At 58.4% G+C, this 9589-nt stretch overlaps 1 protein-coding gene across 5 annotated transcripts; it reads left to right on the top strand.

Moving 5' to 3' along the window:
* Nucleotides 1-54: 54 nt before the first annotated feature.
* Nucleotides 55-9524, top strand: Tbx10 (T-box 10). Of its 5 annotated transcripts, none has more exons than XM_005384304.2 (8): nucleotides 55-2798; nucleotides 5790-6057; nucleotides 6137-6238; nucleotides 6581-6752; nucleotides 7722-7877; nucleotides 8150-8217; nucleotides 8426-8520; nucleotides 8957-9524. In XM_005384304.2, exons 1-8 carry the CDS (start codon nucleotides 2792-2794, stop codon nucleotides 9241-9243), a joined length of 1155 nt encoding a protein of 384 aa, XP_005384361.1. In that variant the 5' UTR covers nucleotides 55-2791; the 3' UTR covers nucleotides 9244-9524. The 5 variants fall into 5 exon arrangements, with proteins under 5 accessions (XP_005384361.1, XP_005384362.1, XP_005384359.1 ...); XM_005384305.2 differs by having other exon boundaries at nucleotides 5829-6057; XM_005384302.2 differs by lacking the exon at nucleotides 55-2798 and having other exon boundaries at nucleotides 5472-6057.
* The last annotated feature ends 65 nt before the right edge of the window (nucleotides 9525-9589 follow it).

Consider the following 9589-nt stretch of genomic DNA (forward strand, 5'->3'; position numbering starts at 1 on the left):
TGGCTAAGAAAGTGGATGGATGGCGGGAGGATTAACCACAGGGTCTGTGGCAGGTCTAGCCACATATGCTGTGTGTCCTGAGACCGGCGTGTCTGTCTCTGTGCTCGCAGTTGTCCACATATGCCTAGAGAAAGATCTCATATTGTACTGAGGACCCAGAGGAGGACTGTCCTGGTCCCAGGAGAGGGGCTTCCAGAGACACCCACAACTCAGAAGGCCTTGAGCTGTACAGTCCTGGGCCAGAGGGCCAGCAGGGGGGAACAGAGACATGTGCCCATGTGTGTGTATGTCCGTGCCAGGCCTACCCAGAGTGCCTGGTGGTGTGTGTGCATTTTCCCACACACACACACCTCTAGGAGCCCTAATGCCTTGGGTGCTCTTCTGAGGGGCTCTGTGTGTCTAGGCAAACAGCCCAGACGTGTATTTCTCAGTACTTAATAGGTCCCAGGCCACAGTGGTTCAGGAGGCCTCCAGGCAGGGCATGGGGACACCCAGAAAGCTGTCCAGCTGTCAGACCACCCAGAGGAGGTGCCTAGAGGTGCCCAGAGGGAAGCCGATGCTCCCCCCATCACCTCCACCATCCCCAGGCCTCCTACACTAGTGTCATGGGTGGAAGCTGGCACAGGGTCCCCTCTGTTCTCATCCTGGTGCCTACAGGGCATCCACAAACTAGGCAGGCCAGGACGAGGGCTGGCCAGAGCCCCAGCCTGCCAGGCAGAGGTGCAGCTCAACAGCCAGGGATGCAGAGCCCAGAGCTCCACCCCCTCACAGCCTCGCTCCTCCAGCCCCCTGCACCCCCTGCCTGGCCATCCATCTCCCTGCGGCCATAACTGCTACACCGCTGCCTCCTGGTATTGAGCGGCGAGATGAGAAGGTGTGAAGGATGCCGGGGCACCAGGGACGGGCTGGCAGGCAAGATGGATGAGAGGCCAGGGGGCCAGGAGGCGCCTCTGGCAGGAAGGGCCGGGCAGGAGGGAGGGGCAGGCATCCGTGCAGACATTTCTGCCACACAGATGAGGGGCGCCCACACATATCAGGAGGCAGGAGGACCCCCAGCCGGGCTGAGGAGGAGCCACCGAGAGTGGGATGAATCCCCTGCCCCCCGTCATCTCTCTCATTCCCCACCTGCCACACTGTGAGTCCTGGGACAGGGCAGCGCGGTCACACTTCCTTGGTGGCCCCTGGGAGCTGCTGGGACGCACCTCTTGCATAGAGCCCACCTAACTGGGCGTGGGTCTGTGCACCGTCGGCTCTCTTCCCCTTGGGCCAGCCCACTCTCTCTGTGTGGGATCCTCCCAGCTCAGCAAGTGGCAATGTGGGGGATGAGGGACCGAGCCACAGGGAGGCGAGGGTCTGCCCAGGGAGAGGAAAGCAGCCCCTCACGCTCAGAGGAAAGCAGCCCCTCCAGCGCTAAGCCTCTGCGGCGCACCCTTTTCAGACATCTCAGCAGCCCCCTCTCAAGGCAGTCTTGGCCTTGGGGATCCCCCTTGAGCACACGCACCCTGGCCTGGGATGCTCCCTCATGGAGTGAGCTGACCCAGGACAGTCCAGCCGGGTGACTTACTCTGGGCCACTTGGCACAGGTCCGATAGCACCCTCAACCTCAACCAAAGGACTGGCATTGGCTTAGGCGACACCGCACCCTCCCTGTCTCCCACATGCTTGGCTTCGGGACAGGTGGGGGCAGCCTGGAGAAGGTGCTCGGTCAGGCTGGAGAGGGACAGAGGACAAAGTGATGTCCACCCAAGGTCTCTGACATGGATCAACTCAGAGTCTCCACTCACGCCTTGGTGGCGGCTACAGGGGCATCATCACCCCAGGACGCTGCCCCCAGCTCCAGAGGGGGAAAGCTTACTGCTCCCCAGGCTGGGCTGGATCACCCCAGGCAGAAAGGATTATGCACTGAGGTTAGTCAGGGAAACTGAGGCACAAGGACTGCCAAGGACCACCCATTGTTTCCCCATTCATGGGGCTGAACTGTCAAGAGGGCCTGAATTCCTTCCCACCTGGACTAGGGGCTCCATGATCGGCTCCTGACGTTGCCGGCCCTGTGTTCCCTGCACCCCTTCCCTCCCTGATCACACCCACAAGCCCTGCAGGCCCCGCTGGCCAGCGCAGTCCAGGGGTCTGGTCTTGGAGGGAGGGCACCGCCTCTGCCATTCAACCCTCATCTGCCGGCGCTACTGCTGCCTCCCAACCTCCCTAAGGCCTCGTCAGCCCCAGCCCCTCCTGCCGGCCAGGCCTGGGCCCCTGTGGACACCCAGCTTGTCCTCAAGATGGGGACCCCACCCCCACCTGTGCCTGGGCCCATTGATCAGGAATAGCTGGGGGGCTCTCAGCTGGGAGGGGAGGAAGCTGAGGAGGGAGACAGGAGGGAGAGAGGGGGGCTTTGCCACGTCAGAACCTTCCCACCTGCCCCCCTCCCACACGGGCCCACCCCGGAGCTGGACCAGCCCAGCTGGTGGCCCAGCCTCAGACACTGCGGTCTGAAGGCGGCTTGGAGAAGGGCCCAGCAACCCCACAGCCAGGATCTCACCTGTGAAGACCAGGTGCCCTGCTCAGGTGGGATAACCTCAGCCAGGGGCCGTGGGCAGAGGGCGATTGAGGAGGGAAGGACAGTCCTGCAGAGATCGAAGACTGCGCTTGCCTGAGAGCTGAGCAGAGGCGCTGGGGACAAGCGGACCAAGAGCACCTGGCCACCGATCCTGGCAGGCGGGGCCCTTGAGTGGCAGCTGTACCCCTGGCCCAGCTGAGAGGCTTTCTCCAGGAGGTGGACATCCAGGCTGTCCCCATGGCAGGTACAGTGCGGGCAGCAGAGGCGGCCTCATGGATGAGCTCAGACTCCACGGTGGGTGGGACAGAGCGGGAACTAGGACAGGGGCAAGCAGGCAGGGGGTAGGGGCTCCCCAGGCTGTTGTCTCAGAGGGGCTTGCAGTCTCCCAGCTGCAATTATGGGGGTACCAAGAGGCAGGGGAGCCCTGCCACTTCTGGGAGATGAGAGCCCCGTCGGCGGGGGGGAATTGTGCTTCTCTCTTACCCTCTCTGGCCTCAGCCCCTTGAGCATCAGAATGGGGGCTGGACAAGAACCCTGGAACTTCCCTTCCAGATGGGTGCTCCCTTTCCCTGAAAACTGTCAGCTCTGCACTGGCTTCTAGAGCTTTCAAGCAGAGGACAGTCCCCTCCCCAGAGTTCTTGAAAGTGCTGAGGAGCAACACATTGACTAGCACGGCAGAGGGAGACCCATAGAAGACTTGGGGCCGGCGACCACCTGCAAAGCTCCCAGGCCAGGGAAGCCATGAGCCTTCTTGGTGGGTGCGTCAGGCCATCCAGCCATGCGGTGCCAGAGTCCTCAGACCTGACATGGCCTCTTCAGACTACAGAGACCCCAGGTGCCTCAGTGAGGTGCCGCCCCTCACCCACAGGTCTCAGCGCTGCTGAGGACATAGCCCCAAACCCTGGACCCCACACACTCGGCAAGCACCTGCTAAGTGTCAGCTTTGGCTGGGAACTGCCTCCTGGAACATTAGACAAGGTGGCTCCCACGAATCTCCCTCCACCCTGCGTCTGTACAGCCCTGTTCAGAGCAGCGTTATTTGCAGAAGCTAAAATGTAGATGCAACCTGTGTTCACGGACAGATGAATGGATAAGTAAGACGTGGCGCATACCTGCCCAACACCCGACCTCCCCCCTCTGCTCAGGGATGACCATGATTTTATGATCATGTAAATGCCTCGCAGCCACTCAGCCTGGGGACGGCTGGAAATGCAAGCCTTGTCCCCTGACTCCTTGTGCCCTGATTCCTGGCCTCTGTGGCTTCTATGGTCCCACCAGGTCCTCAGTCCCTCATAGGGCACTATGAGCCAATACCTCTATTTTTCAGTTCTTTTTCCTTTTAAAATTTCTGGTTGTGGCCGGGCATGGTGGCACACACCTGTAATCTCAGCACCTGGGAGGCTAAGGCAAGAGGATCATTGCCAAGTTCTAGGCCAGCCTTGGGCTACAAGGTGAGCTCAAGGTCAGCCTGAACTGCATACATAGCAAGACCCTGTCTCAAAAAGAAAAAAAAAAAAATTCTGGTTGCAGTAAAATATATGTAACAACAGTGACCATTTTAACCATTTTTAGGCTTGTAGCTTAGTAGCATTGGGTACATCCACCTTGCTGTGCAGTCATCTTGAGAATACTTTGTGTGTTACAAAACTGAAACTCTTTATCTGCTGAGCAACTCTCCATTTCCTCCTACTTTCCGGGTTTCAGGACCTCTCTGAGTCCTCTCGTGAGAAGAAACCTACAGTATTACCCTTTTGTGTCTGACTTTTCTTTTTTTTTTTTTTTTTTTTTTTTTTTTGTACCGGGAATTGAACTCAGGACCTCACGCTTGGCCAGGCAGGCTCCATGCCACTGAGCTATCCCCCCAGCCCAGCTTTTTCACTTAACGAATGATTTCATGACCCCTGCATGTCGCATGTCAGAACATCCCTCCTTTTAAGGGTGACTAATGTTTCACGGAATGTCTGCGCCACATCTTATTTATCCATTCATCTGCCCGTGAACACAGGTTGCGTCTACATTTTGGCTTCTGCAAATAACGCTGCTCCGAACAGGGCTGTACAGATATCTTTGTTTCAGTTCCTACTTTCAGTCTTTGGGGTAGAGACTCAGAAGTGGGACTGTTCAATCCTATGGTAATCTTTTCTTCTTCACTACCTGGAATTAAACCCAGGCCCACTGTACCACTGAGCTACATCTCCAGCCCGTTTTATTTATTTTAAAAAAATTTTTCGACAGGGTTTGAGTCACTCAGTTGCCCAGACTGGCCTCAAACTTTCCATCCTCCTGCCTCAATCTCCCCTGCCTGATGGCTCTTCAGTTTTCAAGGAATTGCTGCACCGTCTTCCACAGCAGCTGCACCATTTTGCATTTCCACTGACGGCACGTTAAGGGTTCCAATTTCTCCACATCCTCACCATTTATTAATTTGTTGGGTTTTTGTTTTTCTTTTCTAAATAGCCATCTTGATTCTGATTGTGGTCTGGTGGGCGGCAAAGCTTTTGGCCCGAGTGTGTCCAGACTGCACATCAAGACAGGACCTGTGGGGAGGACAGGAGAGGGGAAACGAAAGCTGTTAGGCTTCTGCAGGCAGGACTGGGGCCCGTTTCCAAGGTCTGGGGCGGGTCTCCCCTCAGTTCATCTCTCCTTAAGCTGAGGTTGGAAAGTTGCCCCTTCCCGCTCCCTCAGCCTCATATATTCATGGTCTATAACGGGTGTCATTTATGAAAGGCCCGTGTGCTCCAGGCCTGTGTCATCACGAATGCTCACATCGGCCCTGCTGGGCAGGTCTTAAGAACCCCTTGCGAAGGGGCTGGGGATTTAGCTCAGCGGCAAAGCACCTGCCTGGCAAGCGCAAGGTCGTGGGTTCAGTTCCCGGTACCGGAGAAAAACCAAAAAAAAAAAAAAAGAACCCCTTGCGACAGGTGTGGAAACTGAGGCTGCAGGAAGTGAAACAATTTGCCTGAGGCCAAATAGCCACAGGGTGGCTCAAAACTTCCCCTGGGGCATGAGATAGGTCCCACCTCCACTCTCCAAGATCTTTCTGGGGAAAAGCTTTGAAGTGAATCTTATTATCACCAAGTGATGCTGACTGGGGAACACTGGGAACACAGGCCTGCCAGGCAGGGAGGGCTTCCTGGAGGAAGAAACGTGTGGGGGCAATCTGAGAATGAGGGCCAGCTGGTGATGACTGGGGTAATGCAGGCACTGGGGCCCGCACTACATCCTCTCTCCCCAGCCTTCCTGTCTGCTGGCCTCGGTGTGCTTCCGCCCTCAGAGACCTACTCCCTACCTGTGAGCAGCTCCAGCTGGGAGTCCCCACTGGGGACACCATTCGCATCAGGCCCCTGCACCAGCTCCTCAGAGGCCCGAGCCGTGGCTGAGCTCCCCGGCCAAAGCCCCAAGAACCCACGCGTGTCTGGTGTGACGGTTCAGCTGGAGATGAAGCCTCTATGGGAGGAATTCAACCAGCTGGGCACTGAGATGATTGTTACCAAAGCGGGCAGGTGTGGCCATGGGCAGTGGGCCAGGGCAGGGGCCAGGGCTGGGGCCACTTCCAGGCTACTGAGCATCTCCCTCCTGCAGGAGAATGTTCCCCACCTTCCAGGTGAAGATTCTGGGCATGGACACACTGGCCGACTATGCCCTGCTCATGGACTTCATCCCACTGGACGACAAGAGATACAGGTCTGGGTCAGCTGGGGTAGTAGAGACAGACCTGGGGCTCTGAGAACAGGAATTAGGAATTAGATCCATGGGGCAAGGGCCTACTGGCGAGAGGGAACCCAACTCAGGGTAGTGGGCTGGCCTGGGACAGGCGGAGTGGTCCAGCCCAGGACAGCAGGGGTTATCCTGACTCCTGGCAGCCAGGGATGCCGCAGGGAACTCAGAGCTGGCAGTATTCTCTGAGGCTTGATTCCTCGTCTGCAAGATGTCCTTCAGGCCAGGTGGGCAGTGGTGGGGTGGCCAGCAGTAGTGGCAGGGCTTAGCAGGGGTGGGGCAGCCCTCAATACCTCCCTCTGCCCCCAGGTACGCCTTCCACAGCTCGGCCTGGCTGGTGGCGGGCAAGGCTGACCCAGCCACTCCCGGCCGTGTGCACTTCCACCCCGACTCACCGGCCAAGGGTGCCCAGTGGATGCGCCAGATCGTGTCCTTTGACAAGCTCAAGCTGACCAACAACCTCCTGGATGACAACGGCCACGTGAGGCCTGGGCTGCAGTGGGAGGGGATGAGCTGGCCGGAGGGTGGATGTGCTGGGCCCCGACGGTGATAGGGCCCGCGCTGGCCTGGCCTTTGGTGCCAGGGGGTCTTAGCATCCAGTAGCCCTGCCCACTGCTGATGGTCAAGCTCACTTGGCTGGGGCTGGATGGCACACAGAACTGTCCAGGCAGGTGGGCAGTGGGCTGTGGTTGGGGAAAGTTCCTCCCAGGGCAGAGGGAGGGCACAGGCCAGGCCTGTAGGTGCCAGAACATAGCCCTGTTGACCCTTCATCCCATAGATTCCTGCCTTTGCCAGGCTCACAGCTGGGGTCAAGGGCAGATGGAAAGGCAGAAGCCCAGCAGACAGTAAATTCAGTCACAGAGTGACAAATGATAAACAGAAACAGGAGCCAGGGGAGTGGGAGACAGGCAGATGAGGCAATATTTGAACTGTGACCTGAGGAAGAGAGGGAATCTATGCATATGAGAGGGGGGAGCTGCTGTAGGCACAGGAGACAGCAAGTGCAAAGGCCCTGAGGCCTGCAACTGTAGAGTGGCTCGGCGGAATCATAAGGCATCTCCCCATGTGGCTGGAGTGGAGCAAGAAGGGCTGATTGGGCAGGGCCTGTTGCCCAAGGTGAGGACAGGCTTTTCCTCCCTGTAGGGTGAGTGTAGACCAGGGGAGCCCTATGATGTGCTTCACTGGAGCTGTGTGGGCAGAGGGGTGAGGTGGGGCAGGGAAGTCAGTCAGGGTACAGCTGAGGAACTTGGGAAAGGCGACAGTATCTGGGCAGCATGGAGGCAGTGATGGGAGAGTGGTCAGGTTCTGGACAGTTCTGAAGGTAAAGCTGAGAGGTAGACTATGGATGACAGTAGGCAAGGCCGCTCAGGCACAGAGGGCCTCACACGGGCGTTGGGGGCGGGGTGTTGTGGTGGCCCCGCCCCCTGCACACGCTCCACCCCTCGCGCAGATCATTCTCAACTCCATGCACCGCTACCAGCCCCGCTTCCACGTGGTCTTCGTGGACCCACGCAAGGACAGCGAGCGCTACGCCCAGGAGAACTTCAAGTCCTTCATCTTCACGGAGACCCAGTTCACAGCCGTGACGGCTTATCAGAACCACCGGGTGGGTCCGGCCGGGCCTCAGGAGGCACCAGCTGCCTGGCGATTTCACAAGGGTGGAGACTGAGGTCTGGGGCTTTTAGGCTCCATACATCACAGGCACTTGCCCTTCCTGTCTCCCTGGGCACCTGCCCCTGGACGTCCCCTGCCTTCCTGTCCACTGGCTCCATAGTCCCTGGGCCAAGGCATCTGGGTCCCAGGTGGACAGAGTGGCTGTGGGCCCCACAACCCTTCAGTGGCTCAGGGACAGCCTATAACTGCGCTTTCTCTCTGTAGATCACCCAGCTGAAAATCGCCAGCAACCCTTTTGCCAAGGGCTTCAGAGAGAGTGACCCAGACTCCTGGTACTGTCTGGCCTCTGACGTTCCACTCAGCTGCCCTAACTCCAGCCTCCCACCCCTACCCCAAGCATTTCTTACGGCCTCGATCCCTCACCCTGTTGTAGGTCACACCCTCTGCCTTATCCTGGGGTTCCACCATCTCTGACCACTACCCCTGGCCTGAGTTCTCCACCTTGACTCTCTGCCCCCTTCCTGCTTGTCCCATCTTCAGGCCTGTGGCTCCACGGCCCCTGCTCCATATCCCAACCCGGAGTCACAGCAGCCTCAGTCCCTGCCTGCTGAAGAGCGCCCGAGAGCAGGACAAAGGTAAGCTCTCAGCCCAGACATAGTGGGCAGAGCTACATGGCCTCCAGGAAGTTGGGAAGGAGTCAGCATGCTCAGCAAGCCCACTGGGCACCTCTGTGCACACAGACAGGGAGGCAGAGATTCCTAAGAAAACATGAGGCTCAGTGGAGAGAGAACAAAGCAGGGACCAGGTGCTGAGAGCAAAGTCGGGGGAGCCAGGTGGGCTGCCTGCCTGGAGGAGATGGTTCCCCAGCTGGGCCTTGGAAGAGTGGGAAGAGTTTGGAAGGGAGGTGGGGAAGAAATTCTAGGTAGAGAGGAAAGCAAGGGCAAAGGCTAAGCGAGGCCAAGACAGGCAACTCAGGACCGCCACGGCAGGGAGGGAGACAGAGCAAGTCTTGGGCGAGGGCTGAGGATGTGGGCAGAGGCCTGGGTCCACTCGGACCATTTTCTCCCTCAGACCTCAACAAAACTTCAGCCTCCACCTCCAGGACCACTGCCCGGCTCCACCAACAGCTGCTGCCTCCTCCTGAGGCCCTGCTACCCCCAGCAACCTCCAGGCCTCTCGCTTACCAGGCCTCATACCCTGGAGCCCCAAACCACCTTGGGATCCCAAGGACCCGACCAGCACCGTACTCCATCCCCAATATCCGGGCTGATGGGAATCAGGGAGGCCTGACCCTCCCAACTGGGCTGGGGCTCCTGTCCACCACCATATGCCTGCGGCCTGGGCAGGACTCTCAGTGATGGCAGAAGCCCTAAGCCCTCCTACTCTGGACCCTTACCCGGTGAATCAGCCTTTGCACCTTCTCAACCCCTGCTCTGCAGAGACCTCTTCTCCCAAAGAAAGCAGCGAGAAGCCCCCAGAGGGAGGCTACCTGCCCAGTCACAGCCAGGCTGGGACAGTGCCAGGACTGGAATCAGGCCTCCCACCTCCCACCCCAGTAACTGAGAATGCTTCCCCTCCTGCGATTCTTCCAAACCGTTTTACCTCTCCCTTCCCCTCAGCATTAAACCGTTTGGCATGAGTGGTCAGAGCACTTCTATCCTCAGGAACTCCTAGACCTGACAGTCTCCAACCAGCTCCGTATTC

Source organism: Chinchilla lanigera, unplaced genomic scaffold, assembly GCF_000276665.1.
Source record: "Chinchilla lanigera isolate Chin_1 unplaced genomic scaffold, ChiLan1.0 scaffold00021, whole genome shotgun sequence".
In the NCBI taxonomy this organism is placed as follows: Eukaryota; Metazoa; Chordata; class Mammalia; order Rodentia; family Chinchillidae; genus Chinchilla; species Chinchilla lanigera.

What these genes read in the sequence shown, in the direction of transcription:
- Tbx10 (XM_005384302.2), top strand. Translation starts at nt 5,636, where the DNA reads ATGCTGACTGGGGAACACTGGGAACACAGGCCTGCCAGGCAGGGAGGG. An exon ending in TCCTGGATGACAACGGCCAC is followed by an intron (nt 6,753 to 7,721) that starts GTGAGGCCTGGG and finishes CCCCTCGCGCAG; the next exon opens with ATCATTCTCAACTCCATGCA. An exon ending in CGGCTTATCAGAACCACCGG is followed by an intron (nt 7,878 to 8,149) that starts GTGGGTCCGGCC and finishes TTCTCTCTGTAG; the next exon opens with ATCACCCAGCTGAAAATCGC.